This window comes from Cheilinus undulatus, linkage group 19 (genome assembly GCF_018320785.1).
Source record: "Cheilinus undulatus linkage group 19, ASM1832078v1, whole genome shotgun sequence".
NCBI lineage: Eukaryota > Metazoa > Chordata > Actinopteri > Labriformes > Labridae > Cheilinus > Cheilinus undulatus.
This window is the reverse complement of record NC_054883.1, coordinates 5,691,074-5,709,790: the sequence shown is the minus strand read 5'-3', so window position 1 is coordinate 5,709,790 and position 18,717 is coordinate 5,691,074. Positions and strand designations below refer to the sequence as shown.

Below are 18,717 nucleotides of genomic sequence, written 5' to 3'. Positions count from 1 at the left end.
TCATGTGTATAAAACAATGCAACAGGCCAGATGGATACTAGCCAATGAACACTTGACCCTGAGTACCACTGACGCACTGAGTGTATGACATCACTTCCTGTTATCCTGCTTCTACAGTTTTGCTTTGTGCCATTTCTCATGCTGAAAGTGCAACATTATTTAGTTTCCTTCATTTCTTTGAACATGCGATTTTACTTTTGCAACATTAAATATATTTTGTACGTCATAATAAATCCATATTGGTTGCAAATATCGGACATCAGGCCTGCTTTTATTTTGAAGGAAAATAAGGAAATTCAGGTAGATCGAAGATTGTGACATGAACAAAGAAAAAAGGAACTTGTTACAGATTGAAAAGAAAGAAGGGAACAATAAAAAGTGAAATGTTTGACATTTTAGGAATCAGTTGAGTTTCGGCTTGTCCACTGAGCAGACTGAGTTTTTAAAGTAAAATGAGACGTTAAGGATGAATGGTGGACTTATTTTACACTATTGTGGCTGCAGGGAGACGCTACAGTTGCTTAGCCAGAGAGTGCTGAAAGGGACAATAAAGCATGTGATCAGAGCAATTAAAATTGCATTAATTATGGACCTTGATTGGTTGTATGCATGTAGCTCACAGCCCTAGTTTAAATCAAAGTCAAATTATTAAAGCAGGGGGATTTCACCCATTTTTAGATTATCTAAGAAACAATAAAGCATTTGATCAATACATTAAAATACACCAATTATTGACCCTAATTATTTGCAATCAATGCATCAATGTTGTTCAGTTTTAGCTGTCAAGGGTCAAAGCAGGGGGATTACACCTATTTTTAGATGATCTCAAATAACAATGCCATGGCAATGGTTAAAGGTAAATGTCCAACATGTTTAAGGTTTTATTTTCTTGTCATTTTGACAGATTAGCTAAAACAATTTATATTTTGAGAATATTTTACTCAGTAGCATGGAAGCACTAGTGTCTTTGGAACAATTGCAGTTGTGGAGGAAGATGCTGATCAACTTCAGGCAAACTATTTACACTAAGGCAGGGGTGTCCAAACTTTTTCCACAGAGGGCCACATAACAGAAATATATTAGGATGATGGGGCAACGTTCATACTCCTCACCACAAGGATTTTAGAGTTACTAAGACTAATCCAATGTAAGTTAATACATGCTTAGCGATTAAATACGCCTAAATGGCTACTAAATTGCTGACAGGGCAAATAGGCAGTCATTTTCAGGATTTTGGGGAACCAATCAGATTTAGGCGGCCCTGTTTAGCCCTGGCTACCACTGGCTTTGCCCCGGAAAAGTTATTGGTGAGGTTATTAGCTGTGATAATCCATCAGGACGTTATTAATCAAGACATCTTCTTGTCAAAATGTTTGTTTACAGATTTAACGTGGTAGTACTGCCTTGTGCTGAAAACAAGAAGTGCAATACAGTTAAGCACAAGCTTCATGTTTTAATATGGGCTGTATTTTATTTAATCTCTGGAATTTGCTGCGGGCCAGACAAAAATGGGCCCCCAGGCCATAGTTTGGCCACCCCTGCACTAAGGCTATAAAGGCAGTTAAAAAAAACTGAAGATAATTTATGCCACAACTTCACAAGATGCTCCATGTTCCTTGTTTTAGTTCTGGAGGTTGGCTGCTTTTGTGATATTTCCCTTCAAAGTAAAAAATTGAACCATGGGCTAAGATTTCAACTGTATGCTCCTAAATGTTCGACTTTAATCTCTCAAAATTCTGACCTTAATCTTTTAAATTTTCAATGTAAATCTCAAATAGTTATGTAAATTCTAATTTCATGTTTTTCAAAGAATAACAATTAATTTAAATTCTATTAATGATATATTGCTTAAAATGTGGTAACAAAAAGTATGGAAGTATGGAACATTTTAACAACATTATGTTAAGGTTTACATTTGGGCAGATTATAAAGTATTTGCAGCAGGGATAAATTTGGATTGTACTGTTAAAGGAGGTTTAATGTTTGCTGTCATCCATCTAAAAATACATTGAAGTTCTGCAAAACACACATTTCTGCAGCAGAATGGGAATTAAAAAAAAGAGCAGGATAAAAACAAGCAGCAATGTCAGCATTCTTTACAAACAGGAAGACAACAATCTAACACAAAAACAAACAAAAGAGCTACTTCATGAGAACAAACATTTAAAATTATATGAAGAGTCAAAAGTGCAATTTGTCTATGATTAGAGGTTGGAGATGGAGCCCTGCTACCTAATAGCAAAGAACACATTAGAATCATCTAATCTATATGTTGCAAAATGATCGCTACAGCTACACAACAATTACAGATGTTGTCTGATCAGGATAATGAATGAACACATTAAATTATTGGCAGTGCATGTTTTTCTAAGTGTAATGGAACTGAATGGTAGCCCGATCCTGATTATGAAGAGAAAAAACAATAAAAATTCTTCAATAATTTCTCTTAAATGATTTTTTTTTAGAAATAAATAAATTAGTAGACATTAAATAAATAAAACCTACAGCCTTCACACAAAAACTAAATCCTTCTTGACCAACACTGATCATATGAAAACCGGCCAGTGGGTAACGACAACGCATCAAACTGACCAAAGCGACGGTCACCGTTCATCCTCTGTTAAAGAGAGAGCTGCTTTAGAGCTAGAGAGGGTTTTAGGCTGTTTTGTCAGCAAAGTTAAACTTCTTCAAACTCATGGTGTCCGATTTATATTAAAATCTAAGCTTTAGAGCTGTCAGATAATAAATAAACAGAAATAAACATTCAGGTACCATTCCTTCTTTTGAGGTTCTTACACATGTACATTGCAATGTAATACATTCAACGGATGTCTCGATGGACGCTATGGCCTTGGAAAGGAAATGCTGTTGTTTGAAAAGATACCATCACAAGTGCTATCCAGTTTGCCCTTGAAAAAACTCACTGCTCCTTTCTCAGCAGCAACATCAACTCAGTAGTGCAATACTGACAGCTTCTAATCTTCATTCTCAGAAACTTCTCATCACCGCAGCAACATAACCCCACAGTCATAAAAACTAGGTAACCAACCTTTCCTGTTATTTTACAACGCACCGGTTAATATCATATTTCTTGTCTTGTTAGAAACCCATGATGTGATTGAAAAAATAAACATGGATGTCATTCAGAGCAAGTTATTACGTATGTAGCCGTTTTTAAAAATCCGTGGCAGTTTAGCAGTATGTTTAAAATAAGTAGCGTTATATTGTAAATGTCAATATTGTCTTTTGACAATGTAAACAACATTAAAGTCAAAAGTAGCTGCAGCTGAAAATGAACCCCATCTATAAAGCCTCCTATGTGTTCAGGTTGTTTCATTATCATCTAGAGCAGAGCACAAACCTAGCTTTTTATTCCTGTACAAAATGTTGCCAAGTTGTGTATTTTTTAAAGGAAAACAAGGCAATCATATAAAGAGCAAACATGGGCAATGTCCTAGAAGCGTGAAAACAATGCCAGCAGCTGTATGCTTGGTGGACTTGGCAGTGCTTTTCCTTGTTTCCTTGCTACAGAAAAATGAAATGAGTTTTCCTCACTGGATTGTCTCTTACAGGTTTGAGTGGAGGTTTCCGTTGTTGGACGGGGTGTAGTAGTGTTGCCTGCGCAGTGTGGGGGACGGCTTTAAAGCACAAGGGCCCTTGAGGTAGAGCCAGATGATGGGTAGGGGTTCAGGTACTGACGGGCCTGTTCTGTCATGATCAGCTGGTCCTCTGTCTTCCCATAAACCACTGCTTCCCACTCGCTCACCTGCAGAAGGGTTAAAAATAAAAATCAATGCCAGATACTTTCTTCACATGCATTTATATAAAGTTTCATTTTTAAACTGAGGTTTACTTTAAGGGAGTTTGAAACTCTAGCAGCACACTTCACACCATAACAAGTTTGTTATAGAACACTGCTGCACTGTTGCACCAGTGTGAACTGAGCTGTTGCAGCTTGAATCAGCGGTGCTGCCCTAGATTTAGTCATACTGCCAACAGCTGGTATTGGAGGTTGCAAGCACATTAATTTTTCAAACAAAAACTTCAGCCCAATAAACACTTTTCTTCCTCTCAAGGCTGTAGTAGCAACATTTTTCCTCTGAAAAAATCTGGTTTTCAGAAGATATCTTAGTTATAACCAGGGTCCAAAACTAACACTATCCACTCGCCAAGATTTTGTCTCTGGCTGGTAAATTTTTAAGACCACTCTCCACTCTGGCGAGTTATTTTTTACCAGTGAAAAATTCTTTTTTTTGTTCCTGGAGAATGATGCTGGTATCGGCTGGTTTCCTGGCAGAGTAATGAGTATTTCAGGCCAAGACGATCTTTGGTCACGTAAGTGCGTCAGTCATGGTGTCATTCACAGCGTGCCAAGGTGGATAGCTGGTTGTTACTGTCATAGATATTATATATGTAGATTATGTCTATGGTTACTGTACCCGTACCTCCTTGCTCATAGTAGAAGAAGTGGTAAGAAAAAGAAGAATAAGAAAAAATAGGAAAAAAGTATCATGCTGGCCAGGTACTGCGGAGCCTCCCGCAAAAAACCCAAAAACTAAACCAAAAGAACCTGCTGAGGCTGAGATTTTAACAACCAGCGACCAAAAGATAGAGGTTAATGTTGCTGCTGCTGCTGCTGCTGCTCCCGCCGCCACCACCCCCAAGTCTCATCCACTGGCAGCTAGCAGGCATTTTTTGGAGAGATGGCGGGCTAATAGACAATGCAGAACATTAATTTTTCTTTAGCAGAATATTCCAGCCATGATCTGCTGTTGCAGTCTGGTGGAGCTAAAATCTTATGTCGCAACTGTCCAAAGGAAACTGAAGTCAGTGATTCAGGTAAAATGTCTTACTGAAAGATTCTTTTTGCACTGTAGTAAGAATACTACAGAATTTATTAAACCAAATATTACACTTAACTTTTGAAACAGTTATTCATATTTTAGCATACATCATTGCTAGTATTATTGCATACTATTAAAATATTGATTGAGAATTGCATACAAGACCCAAATGACATGTTAAATAATACTCATAGCAAATTACAACACTTAAAAGCCATTTTTTTTGGTTGGCTGGTGAAATATCTGCCTGGCTGGTGGTGAGTTGAAAAACTCATTTAAAAGTAGTTAGAGTTATATATTGTTATATGAATTGCTCCACTGCAGCACAAAGCTTCTGTTAAACCCCAAACAGGAAGACAGAAGCTGCATTTCTATTATCCTTAGAAATGCGCAAAATCTTAAGAGCACAATAAAAAAACTGGTGATGGAAACACCTGAAAAAAACTCTAAAATGTCGCTAAAAAGTCTTTACGCTCTCATGAGGAGGTGTTTCACAAATTTCGATACAGAAATATATCTCAAAAGTGTAATGGAAACACTTTTCCCTCATTTACACATCACAGGACATAACATACGGTGTCACATGACCAGTTCACGTTCAAAGCACAATTGTACTTAGTCAAAATTTAAGAAATATTGCGTCTATTTTGCGAAAAACTGTCATGGAATTGCTAGGGACACTCTGCAAAGCGAGTTCACTCTCTGTACATATGTTGCTGTTATTATACCAGGGTACATACAAGGGGTGTGATTAGAGCTCATGCCATGAGATATCGTGAGATCAAAACGTCACAAGATTTCTCGTAGAGGGAAAAACCATCTCGCGAGATCAATATTGCAGAGATACTAGGAGCAGCAGCCTCCTGACAGAAAACAATACCAAACTGGAAGTTAAAAAGGTTCACGAAGATGCCCTGGACACTTTAAAATTGTTGGTTTGACAGTTAATGAAGTAACAGAGCTGATCCCTAATTCATTCAGATCACCGCTCCAACACCCACCCCCAGCTACTTGATCCACCAATGCATAATAAGGTCATCATAACGGTCCAAAATGATGAAAAACAAACAGAAGTAACAGTACTTTAACAAGTCACCTTTTACAAATGCTAAAGTAATTTGGTATAGGCTGCCTAGAACATAATGATTATTCTTTATGTACCTGCACGTTGGCATGTTTTGGTGCTTTATGGGAGGTGAGAAGCTTCTTCATTCTAGGGCTGGTAAAGCGATGAGGGTGAGCTGTGACCAGTGAGGGCTCCTCTTGCCCAGAAGTCAAAGAACGGCTACAGTCCTCTTGTTCAGGGTTTAGGCTGATCAGCGAGGAGCTTGTAAGAAGACTTTCATCTGGAATCTGAAAAATAAGCAGAAATTTAAAAAAGAAATCAGAATACATGAATGCTGCTGTGACAAGGTCCAGCATTTTCAACCATTCTGAAGGCTCAAAATTTACCTGTTTATTGATATAGCTTATCAAGTTTCACATTGAGAATGCATGCTTTTTATAGCGCTCAAATATTAACAGGATGTACACTCACACCTGGGAGTTTACGCACAAACACACCTCTCCGTTATATCAGTATGACCTACTTTTGTCCACACCAGTGTTAATCGCTGAGTTTGTTTTCAGATCTTGCTAATGGATCTGCAGCTGTAATTTAAAACCAGTATGGTGACTTACCTGTGCATTGTTGAGCTGCTCTTGGAAGAGTTGGACATTTAGGCAGTCTTTCCCCCATGGGTCCAGCACGAGAGACTTACGCACTTTTCTAGCTGGGCCATCAATCTGAAGTTAAAGTTGCATGATACAAAACACAGTTAACTCAATTGTGGGCTGAACAGTTTAGTCTAACTAGAGCAACCATGCTCCACGTACATTATGCTTCCATGCTCTGAAGTCTGGCTGGCCGTCTATTCTGTTAAAGATGTCTGCTCCAGTCTCCTGTTTAAGAACTTCTCGGATATCTTCCTCAAGAAAGGCCAATGGTTGTGGCTGAAACAGCAAAATAGACACTTGAATATAAAACAAGACCTGCAAACTGTTTGCTAGTTTGAATAAACATAAAGAAAGGCAAAATTGCAAAAGTGAAAAGCACAAGTTTGATTGCTTACTTCCATCTTTAGTGGCCCATGCATTTTCTCCTGGGCGGCCAAAGCATTTTTGAAGGGAGTAGGAGTCCTTGGGGTTGGAATCATGACAGTGTTACGGAATTTGGGGGTCCGTGGGCTACAAAATGAACAAAAAACATCAAAATCTCTCTCCAAGAACATGATTAATTAACAACTGAATTTTTGTGCAAACGTGCCCTCTAAAAATAGCAATCCTAAATGTGTTTCTTTCTATTTTAATACATTATTTACCCATCATTCTCTTTCTGGTGCTTAGGTGTGGTCTCCTTTTGGAGCGGCGTGTTTAGGAGACATTGTTGTCCGCACACAGGAGTAGAGGTCAGGGCAGGGTTATCCAGATTTAGATGCTCCGCCCCTGATATGTTGCAGAACTGGGAAACAGATTGCAAACATTAGCCATATTACCAGCAGCAACCTCGGCCAGCTGAAGATGCATGAAGGTTACAAAATCTATTTACTCTTGACGGGGTGAAGGGCAGTAACTTTGTGGGCGTTTTCTTGGGAGAATTTGAGATATTTTCCAAAAAGGAAGCACAGCTTCTGTCACACAAAGGAGACGGCTCGCCCTTCTCTCTCCTCCTCCTCCTCCCAATGGATGCCTGGGTGGGTTTGGATGAGCTGATAGGAGTCAGAGCAGCAGCATTGCCCAAACTGAATGGAGCACAGTTCCTGTCCCGATCAGCAGTCAGATTATAGCCCATTGAATTTTCAATCATCCTCTCTTGGAGGAGAGCGTTGTAGCCTGCCTGGTTTTGCCTGGGTGGCGTTGCAGTCTCTGACAAGTCTAAGTCTGCCACGTTGCTCCATGCAACTGGATCCTGCAGAGTCAAACACATCTACAGTTGATCTTTAATAAATTCATTGCTTTTGCAAAACAATTTTATTCTGAGATAAACATGTTTCACATCTTGCTCTTTTCACTCACTGAATCAATGAGCTCCATGGTCTCTGCAAACTCAGGGATAGTCTGTAGGGTGGAGAGCACAGTGCTGGCCTCCACAGATAGGAACTTGCTGGGAGAGACATGAAGCTGTGATGGAGGAGGGCCCCTCCAAGAACGTCTCTCTGCTTGCTCCTCTATGCTGCTGCTTGTGGTCAGTGTGTCGTCGGAGACACCGTCAGACCAGGGTGAGTACTGCTCCAGACTCTGAAAGGTAGGATGAGAGAACGTAGGGGTTAGATTTCTGAATCCACAAGAAATGAAGGGTTGATTTTATGGTGTATGAGTGGTAGATGCTGAGTTTAGTCATTCTAAATTCACACCAGATTTATTGGAGAAGGGGAAACACTGCCCCAATTCCATAAACCCATATTCAATTCACAATATAACATTACGAACATATAAGATGTTGAAACTGAGACGTTTCAATTAATTGAAGGATAGCCTCTTGAGATGCAGCATCTCGTTTTCGAGGGGGTCATTTTGAATCTAATGGCAGCAGCACATCTAAAAAAAAAAGTAGGGACGGGGCAACAAAAGGCTAAAGGTCATTGTTGAAAGCTTATGATCTGCTGGCTCTCAGGCAGCACTGCATTAAAAACTGGCATGATTCTGTACTAGAGATCACTGCATAAGCTCAGAAACACCTTCAGAAATCTGTCAGCACAGTTCACTGTGCCATCCAGAAATGCAAGTTAAAGCTGCATAATGCAAAGAAGAAGCCATATGTGCCGCCATCCTGGTTGGACCAAAGCTTATCTAAAATAGACTGAGGAAAAATGGAAAACTGTTCTTTGGTCGGATTAATCTAAATTTGAAATTCTGTTTGAAAACAATAGACGTGTTCTACTGACTAATAGGGAGAGGGATCATCCAGCGTGTTTTCAGTGCACAGTTCTGAAGCCTGAATCTCTGACGGTATGGTGTGGCATCAGTGCCCACGGCAGGCCAATTCAATTAGCGGCCTGGGGGCCACATGCAGCCCAGAACTAACCCCCAAGTGGCCGAGCCTGTGGTCATGCCAGAGATGCAGAGGTTTTGCAAGTTTTCATAAATTCCCACAGTATTTCAGATGGTGAATGCAACACTTTCATAGCCTAGCAACACTCTACCTACAATGCACTGTATTGTTTTGAAGAGTGGCTGGTGATGTTGACAGAAGTAGCCCCAAGCTGCCGAGTATAAACATGTCCTTTTCAACTGTAGCTATAACTGTGCAGATTTAGTTTTAATGCACTTTAAGATATGCCTGGGTAAGACGTGACCAAAATTATTATTTACAGAATTTCATTTTATTCTTTTTATTTAATTTTTATTCAAGTGAAAAAAACATTTCCACTACCTCAGGTTATGTTCAAATACAGCTCTGTTATTGTGTTTTTATGCACTTTTTGATTTTGCTTTTGTCATGGTGCCATATTTAAAAGGGAGAATATGAATAAAAAGTGAATATTTTTCATCAAATTGATCAGTATTGGTCTGAAATTTGACATTACCAGCTGCTTACTGGGTGCCAAACATGTCTGGCCCAGTTACATTTCTTGATTTTAAAATATGGCCAAGTTAAATTTGTAACTGAATAGCCCTGGCCTACGGCTCAGGCAGCTTACATATCTGGAAAGCCACTATCAATGCTAAAGAGTACAAGGAGATTTAAAAGCAACATATATTCCCATCCAGGCGTCTCTTTCAGGAAAGGCCTTGCATATTTCAGCAAAACAATGCAAAAACATATTGGGCATCCATCACAACAGCATGGCTTTGCTGTCGAAGAGTGTGAGTGCTAAACTGGCCTGGCTGCAGTCTAGACCTCACACAAGGTCTCAGGACATCCCAGTAGTTTACAGAGGAGAGGGGATGCTACAGAATGGTAAACATGGGCCTGTCCCTACTCTTTTGAGATGTGTTGCTGCCATCAAATAAAAAATGAGATAGTTCATTGTTGATAAAATATGGGTTCATGAGATTTGCAAGTCATTGCACTCTGTTTTTGTTTACATTTTTTCACAGCGCCCCAACTTTTTTGGATTGGGGTTGTACCTAAAGTCAATCTGATCTTCACCACTGAAGAATGATACTCCATGAATGGATAAAGATGAGTGGGAAATAAAAGTAAAAGAAGAGGGGAGACAGAGGAAAGTGCTTTGGTTCAAACTGCTGGCTGAGCGTGGGCGCAGGGGTGACAGCTTAAAGGGATGAGGAGGGGAGCAGGTTTGTGTTTGGAGCAATGGTAATGGGGGGATGTGGAATGTGGGGCTACCAAGCACAGCTTCAGCCCAGTCTGAATGAGTGTAGCAAGAAGGGGAAGGTAGATACTAGAGCAATACTACAGCAAATCAGGCTAGAGACACACAAGCATGTGCGCCATTCTCTTTTTCACATGAATACACTGCAAAAAGTCCATCAGATTAAGACATTTAGTTTCAGGTCTTAAAATCTTTTCCCTTAATCAAGAAAAAACTTCACTGAGGAGAATGTAGTTATAAATTCTCTTTAAACAAGTGTTAAGGGTGAATGTAGAAAATAACACTGTTTAAGAAAATTCATAACATTCTGTTTTTCTGATGTTGATTAGATTTTAAGACTATCAATAGAAGTTTGATTTAAGGTTTAAAAATGGCAGTTTTTAAACTTTTTACAGTGTATATAGGCTACAAACACACGCAGGCTATGCTGACTAAATAGGCCTACACACATTCAGAGTGTGCGTTCTTACACATGGACCTCTGCACTGCACTTGTCGTTGGACTTCACTCTCTGCTGACATAAGCAGCAGCTCAAGCTCCTTTATTCTTTGCTCCCTGTCAGGATCATCCAGGCAGGATGGCTGAAATAAACAAAAACGTCGGGGGAGGAGAGGTCCAGAGGACAGGAGGAAAGGAAGAAGTTAAGAAAAACAGATTTAAAAATGATAATTCACACATAAATTTTCAGCAGCAGAATTTGAGATTTGCTCCCCATTCACAGAGATTTGATCTGCTATTGGATGTTAGGTGAGAATCACAGGACATTCAAGAGTTTTGATTTGAAGTCCAGGTTAGCAAACACAAGAGTAACTACAGAAAGCCAAGAAAGTAAAGAATTAAAATAAACAAGCAAAAAGCATCTGAAGAGCTCACCTGCATAAAGTCTGAACTATCAGGAAGACTGTCTATCAAGTGTCCACTGTGAGGGTCATATGGATATCCCCCCATCTAAAATAAAGTAAATCATGCTTAATACAGATCATTGATATGGTATGAGCTAATAGAATTGGGAGTCTAAGAGTTAAGTGAACCTGGTTTGGTGCCGGTACAGGAAGAGGACTGCGGTCACAGTGCTGAGGCTCTGATGGAGTCTGAGGACACGGCCTGTTGTGGCGTCTCTTCCCTCCAGCATTAGAAGAAGTGAAACTCTTGCAGCCATCTTGTAGATAGCCTTCATGCTCCACCTTCCTCCTCATGGTGGAGTTCCAGTGGTTCTTGATGGAGTTGTCTGTCCTGTAAAAAGATTTCAGACAATATTTACATAACTTTTGCAGTTCAGGCTGGAAAAAAGATATGTGCAATGTGTCTACAAGATCATGTTACCGTCCAGGAAGAAGCTTGGAGATTTCTGCCCAGCGGTTGCCCAGCCGTTTGTGGGCTTCATAGATGATTCGGTCCTCCTCCTGAGTCCATGACGACTTCTTCACCTCTGGGTTTAGGTGGTTGTGCCACCTTTCACGGCACTGCTTCCCAATTCTGCCTTGGAGGTGTTTTGCGATCACTGACCAACGCTTGGGACCATATTTATGTACCAGATCAATAACCTGAAAAACATCAACAAAAGAGGGAAAAATATTGCACCATTTTAAGTTATCAAGTGTAAAATTATATTTCATTTACAGCAGAATATGCTTAGTGTCTCAGTGTTTAGTCTCATGAAAGGATGGGGTAAAGCTCTGATCAGATTCATTTAAACTACAAGCTAAAAAAAAAGGAAAAAACATCTTTCCTCTCTTCCAAAAGCAGTTAAGAATTCTTTTGGCATTTGCAGCAGCAGAGCTTGTTTTCCTGTTTCTGTCAGGGCCTAAAAATGTTGTGATGTAATCACTGGCAGCTCTCACTGTCATTGATTGGTCTGTTAGGATGCTAAGATGTTGTAGGAATGAGACACCATTCTTGACATTCTTGAAAATGTTGGACCCATTTTAAGGAATCCATTGTTTATGTCAGAGCTGGAAAAGACATTCACTGTGTAACAGAGGGGCTGGGCTCTGAGGTAATAGAGGAGAGCCTGTGTTTTATTAAGGATTACGTAGTGGAGAAATTACACTGCAAAGAAGGGGAAAAAAGGCTACAGCAGGCAAAGAAAGTTTGGGCGGGAAGCAAAGTTGAGCATGTGCACAGCCTTGTTAGCCTGAAGGTAAGAAATACACATGTACAATGTGGCATTTTTATCGTCTTCCTCCCTTTAGCTTCCTTCTGTCTCCTCTGCCATTTTAGCCATCCAGAACAGGAAACTCCCAGCTCTTCTTACCTTCTGATCCTCCTCTTTTGTCCATGGGCCTTTCACCAGCTCCGGGTTGAGCACCTTCTGCCAGCGGTGCTGACACTGGCCATCTGTCCTCCCCTGTGACAGAAACACACGAAGCACAATACCTCATTACACCTCAACACCACCTCTCCAGCCACAGTGTTGAAAATATCTTATTATGTGATTACTTAATGGTTTTCAAGGCCATCAAAAATAGAAGACATTACTTTCTTTGTATGCAATGCAGACAAAGGAAGAAATACTTACTGGAAAGAAATTAGCAATTAATTTCCAGGAGTCAGTTCCATGCTGCTCTACAAGCTTTTTCAGCTTTTCATCCTGAACAAAACAGAGATGAATGGAGTGAGAACAATACCCTTCATCTACATTAACAGGCTGTCAGCCTTTGTTCTTATTGAATAAAATAACAGCCTGAATATCATATCCCCCCAGAATGTGTGAAGCTTTTACAACTTTAAAACATCCATCTCATGATGTGCAGAATTCAATAAACCTGCAGATTTACCTCATCTCTGGACCACTTTACTTTGCACAGGGTCTTTTTATCTTTGCTGTTCTCTTTACTCTCTGGATCTGTAGAGAGCAGCTCTTCATCCTCATCATTGCTAGAGAAACACAGAGAAAGAGAGTGATTTTTAGATCATGAATATCAGAAGGTTTATTGATGGATTGATATATGGTTTAAGATGTCATATACTAATAAAGACTCTGGAATAGGGCTGGACAATTAATAGCAAATTAGATTAAATCACAATATGTCTGCTGCAATTTTCAAATCACAGAAGTTGCAATGTTTCCTTAACCTGAAATGTGTCAAAATAACAGTTTAATAAATAATTTTTTTGCAGCAGCAGCAGCAGCAGCAGAGATTTTATGCACATTATGCAAACATTCAAGTGTCCATTTTTTTAAATGGTTTACAAAACCCCTCCTTTTTGTGTTTTATGGATGTTTCTCTTAATCAAAATGAGTGACATAAATATGAAAATGCCCTTAAACAAAGCACATGACATCACATTTGCTATATGAGCAAAAATAGTCAGCTCATTCTATCTAAAACTGATGAAGCCTAGCGTTACTTCACGAAAGTCATACCCCAGCTGAGATCAGCTGGTAGCCAGACTCACCTCCCCCACCCCAGCCGCCTCCTTTATAGCTTAAAGCTGGTTGCACCCCCATATTCAGATTCATGCTACTATGGATTAATTGCTTTGGGAATAATATAACTGTTTTTAATACATGTGGTCTTATTAATCGTATTATTTATTGCTTGAATTTGTTGAAAAATACATAAGATTGCCCTAAGAATAATCATATATTAAATCGCAATTGCAATGTTTGGGAAAAAAAACACAATTAGATTATTTTTGCCAATTTAGCCCTACTCTGGAATCAGCACCTTGTTTCTATTTTAAATGCTACATAAACTTGGATCAGTCATGAAAACATGCAGTGTGCTAATGCAATGCAAAAGCGAAATCCCCACTAGTAAGAGATATCTCAACATTGCAAAACGTCTTAGCAGAGTACAGGGACATTTACAGGCCTTACAATTAAACTAAATCAACTTTAATATTGTTTTAATGTAGTGTTAGATGGTTATTTTGATCATTTCTGTAACACATGCACAAAGGCGTGGAAAAAGATGCAAAAGAGAGCCACTGTGGCAAGTGCTTATACCTGGCAATTCTAATTTGCTTCAACAAAAAAGTTACAAAAAATAATTCCTCTGGTTGTGGAGCAAGACAGGGTAACAGAAAGACAAAGATAACAGCAGACATGAAAAGATTTAGCAACTAAATATAAAGGAGTAGATTAACAAGACAATCAGATAAATAAATGCAAAATGAAGGGCTGAATAGTAACATTTCTTGGTCAAACTGTTCCTGAGTATGTCATGAATATGGATGTAATGACATAAAGAGACTCCAGACTTTAGAGTGGAAGATTGCATGTTTTTGGTCAAACTAAACAGATAAAAAGGAAATTAAAAAAACTTGCATGGCTGCATGCAAGCTCACAAAATTCCTCTGTGCTGACACAAGAAGTTGGCAGGTAGCACTGTGCTTCAGTGTTCCCATAAAACTTGCCGCTGGGCAACACTTTCTTTATCGTTTAGAGAGGAGCTTAATAAAGTTATCTGTTCCCACAGAGCTGTTGGGATACAGCAGGCCTTTGCAAGCAGGGGGGAAAAAGCATTTTCAAGTCTTCTTTACTGAAAAGCTTTGAAAATAGGACGTGAATTTTGGAGTGACCTGATTCCAGAAAGGGCAGAAAGAAAGTTGGGAAGTGAGTCTGAACCTGAGGCTGAACAGGAAAGAGCTGAGTGGAGGGGCTGGAGGAGAGGGGGTGATCCTGCATCAACAGGCTCTTTCACCTCCAGAGGTGTGTGAGAGAGAGAGTGGTATCATTGAGGCGGAGGAGGCGGTGCTCTGGGGTGTGGTTAGGGGACTGGCAAAGAACTAACGGTCCAGTGGTTCAAAAAGTTTCAAAAGCAGGGATATGTAAGTGCTTTGCTCATTATTTACCAGAGATGCTCTGATACCACATTCTTCCAGTCTGAGTACAAGCACAAGTGCTTACCACAACTGCTCTTAGCTACATAATCTGCAAGGTTTCATTTTCATCAAATGTTATTCATCTCCCCTCTTGACAGTTTATCAGTGCATAGTTTTCATTCTCTACTTTTGTCATCCTTATTTATGTTAAAATATCACCAAACTGCAGACATGGCTCCAACTTTGATAACAGACTCACATAATGAGAGGCTGACATGCTTGAAAATGATGCGATGCACCGTATTTGCTGTTTTATGAGTGCAAGTACTTATGCTCTGTATTGGCACTAATACCTGATACTGGCATCTGTGTAGCACTTAATTTAGCCACTTATTAGTTTGGAGGAATAAAAAAAATATGCAATTCAACTGGTGTTGAGGGCATAATTGTTGTATGAGCTGAATACTTCCATAACAGCACAGCACAGAAACCAGTTTACCAGCATTGCTGGTGTTTACTTCAGTGCTATTATTTTATCAATCATAAATAGTTCATATGACTTACACATCACTGATCCAACAATGAGCTTGTTATGGCCATATAAGTAGAAAAAAACCTCCAAATGTGCACACAAGTAGGGATAAGTGGCAAAACATGAGTTAAATACTTAACTCAAAAGTTAATGGTGAGGAGCTTTCAGCAAACGAATGTTTTTATTGGTGATCTGATGCTAATTTAGGTCTAATAATTAAAAAGAGCACCCCGTTACTTTATCTGCTTCAGCAAGATAAAAACAAGCATTGATACACATTTGATATGGCTGGTTGGAGCTTTTGGGTACCTAGAGCAAACACGATGTCCTGATTATGAATAAACGCTGGTGACAATGTATTTTAGGCTGATCAATAGATCTGCTTCCCCCCAATTTTACTCACTCTTTTTACAGAAATAATAATATCACTCGGTTATGAAATGTATTTTGCACCTGGCCAACCAACAACCATCTCAGGTTCTTTTATGTTTATGTTAAGCTGCTGATACTCAACCTGTGGCTCTGGAGCCACATGTGGCTCTTTCGTGATGATTTGTGGCTCGTTGATGTCTTAATTTTAAATATTATTCCCCAAAAAACCTTAAAAAAGAAAATTTAACCTCAGAAATTAATAACATTAATTAGCTTAGTTTGTTTCCCAGATTTATACAAAAACTTAACTATAAAAAATAAATTGTCCCATTTTTGCCACATTTATCCCATTTTTGCCACTTTTCACTCAATTAAGCTACCCTTGTCATTAAATACCACTTTTTCCTACTTTTTGCCCATTTTTGCCACTTTTATCATATTTTTGCCCTTTATCACAATTTTTGACTTTTTGCCCATCTAAGCTGCCTTTTGCCATTAAGTACCCCTTTATTCCTATTTCCTCCCATTTTTGCCACTTTTCACCATTTTTCCACCACTTCTCGTCCATTTAAGCTGCCTTTTGACATTAAATAACACTTGTTTCCTCTTTTTTGCCCATTTTTGCAACTTCTTTTAGCAACATTATCCCATTTTTGCCACTTTTCACCCAGTTAAGCTACCTTTGCCATTAAATACCACTTTTTTCCACTTTTTACCCATTTTTGCCACTTTGTTTTGACTCTTTTTCCCAATTTCTGCCACTTTTATCATTTTTTTGCCCTTTATCACATTTTTTTGCAGTGTTTGCCCATCTAAGTTGCCTTTTGCCATTAAGTACCCCTTTATTCCTATTTCCTCCAATTTTTGCCACTTTTATCGCATTTTTGCCACTTTTCACCATTTTTCCACCACTTCTCGCCCATGTAAGCTGCCTTTTGACATTAAATAACACTTGTTTCCTCTTTTTGCCCATTTTTGCAACTTCTTTTAGTAACTTTATCCCATGTTTGCCCTTTTTTCACCATTTTTTGCCTGTTTAAGCTACCTTTTTCCATTAATGACCACTTGTTTCCTATTTTTTAGCCCTGTTTTGCCACTCTTGACTGTTTTTTCCCATTTTTGTCACTTTTCTCTCATTTTTTTTCCACATTTATGCCACTTTTGGACCATTGTTGCCACTTTTAATTTATTTTTAATGCTAATTTGGCCATTTTTCCACTTTTCACCACTAAGATTGTGGCTCTTGCAAAGGTATTTTTCATCAGTTTGGCTCTTTGGTTGAGCAGGGTGGAGTAACACTGATCTAAACAATGGCTTTGGATATTCCTACTTTTTACATTGCTTTTTTGTTCTCTCTAAGGAAACTGTGTTTGAAGAAGGCCAAGTAATAGACATTTCAACTAGATTAGAACAATTTTTATCTTGTGCTATTGAAGAAACAAACTGTTTATTTACTGAGTCTTATTAGGCAAACATGTCACTTCCAAGTTGCCAAGGATGCTGCTACTACATCACTGTTGTTTGTAGGTGCAGGCTGCAAGCCTCCCATCAAAAGTAGAGAAATTTTCAATGTCAGTTTATAGCTCCATAAATATTTAGAAAGAAAAATGTGCAATTTCGTTTTTTTTGAAAAGTAAAGTTTAATACGAAGTTTTAGTTCAGCTTGAATTGCTTCATATAATTTGAAATGTTTAAATATATATATTTTAAGTTCAATAACCATGAATTAGCAAGTATTTCGTGCTGTATTACAGGTGTTTCTAAATCTCGCTCTGGTGATGCAGGTGCACGTGCAGTGTCCGTGATGCTGTCAAAGATTAAACATGGTGTTGTATGAAAGCCAGCACGGTTTTACCAGAACACACTGATGACATTTAGGAACTTAGAGGTGCACCTCTGACCAGAGTTCACGACAGAATTGTATTATTCATTTTGTTATTAAAACATTAGAACTGCTTTCACCCACCTGTGTGGCTTCACGTTGTCCATGACAGTCGGTAGGATGGTTGAACCTTTTTCAAAGACGAGCCTGTGTTTGTCAGCTTTCTAAAATCCCACATTAATAGACTTTTATCCATAGAAATCGCTGTAGATCATCGCTTGTTTCTTCTGAGACGCGGCAATATGTAGCTAGCAGTGTTTAGTTAGCCATTGAGCTAACTTAATGTACAGTCCATAACATTACGGTCTCACTGTAAACGCCTTACTGCATGTAACATCTTTAAAGAAAAATGTCGATAACTCTTCGTCTGTTACTAGTTTCTAACAGGGCAAAACCACATATAAAAAGGTAATATTAAATAAAATAGCATAAAACATGGCTTTCATTGCTCCCTGTCCGGGTTGTTCCTATCGCATTCGCCTGTACCTCTATTTGGCATTATGATTTTTGTCCATCCCGCCGATTCTCGCGCCCAGCCCTCTGCACAGGCGGCCTCGTTCTTGATTGGTTAGAAATGGGGCTGTGGATAGAGGAGCCCGTACTCAAACCTGATAGGCCGAAAATGAGGAGAGGCTCGAGTGTGATTGGCTAGATTTGAGAATTGGTTTAGTTTCATTAGTTAAATTTTAAGGAGGTGGGCGCTACGTCGAAACACTGTTCTGTCACCTTTTGCAGCAGAATAGATCTTTTCATTAACAGGGTGGGGGCTCAAATTGTGGTGCGGGGACTTTAAGGGGCCCTTAGGGGGAATCGAAGCGCCACAGTTTCACTGGTGGGGAGTGCGATGAAGCCAATCCCATATTATATCACTCCATACTGTACTGCTACATGTTATTTTATGTTAATACGATGAGTGCACATAGATAATATAGGTTTGTCTACACTGATTTTGCAGCTTTCCCAAAGAGCCCGATATGCTCTTGAAAACATTTTTGTGTTGCT

The 18,717-nt window shown here is 39.1% G+C and overlaps 1 protein-coding gene across 1 annotated transcript; it reads right to left on the bottom strand.

Moving 5' to 3' along the window:
- Nucleotides 1-1,487: 1,487 nt before the first annotated feature.
- Nucleotides 1,488-18,075, bottom strand: mybl1 (v-myb avian myeloblastosis viral oncogene homolog-like 1). Its single transcript, XM_041814300.1, has 15 exons — nt 17,800-18,075; nt 12,937-13,036; nt 12,678-12,749; nt 12,414-12,506; nt 11,483-11,703; nt 11,191-11,392; nt 11,033-11,107; nt 7,899-8,120; nt 7,432-7,791; nt 7,205-7,344; nt 6,956-7,070; nt 6,720-6,836; nt 6,525-6,629; nt 6,006-6,197; nt 1,488-3,766 (listed from the first exon to the last, which is right to left on the bottom strand). The coding sequence occupies exons 1-15, from the start codon at nt 17,820-17,822 to the stop codon at nt 3,641-3,643; spliced, it is 2,163 nt and encodes a 720-aa protein (XP_041670234.1). The 5' UTR covers nt 17,823-18,075; the 3' UTR covers nt 1,488-3,640.
- Between the last annotated feature and the right edge of the window lie 642 nt (nt 18,076-18,717).

What these genes read in the sequence shown, in the direction of transcription:
- mybl1 (XM_041814300.1), bottom strand. Translation starts at nt 17,822, where the DNA reads ATGGACAACGTGAAGCCACACAG. An exon ending in TAAAGTGGTCCAGAGATGAG is followed by an intron (nt 12,750 to 12,936) that starts GTAAATCTGCAG and finishes TGTTTTGTTCAG; the next exon opens with GATGAAAAGCTGAAAAAGCT. An exon ending in CCATGGAGCTCATTGATTCA is followed by an intron (nt 7,792 to 7,898) that starts GTGAGTGAAAAG and finishes TTGACTCTGCAG; the next exon opens with GATCCAGTTGCATGGAGCAA.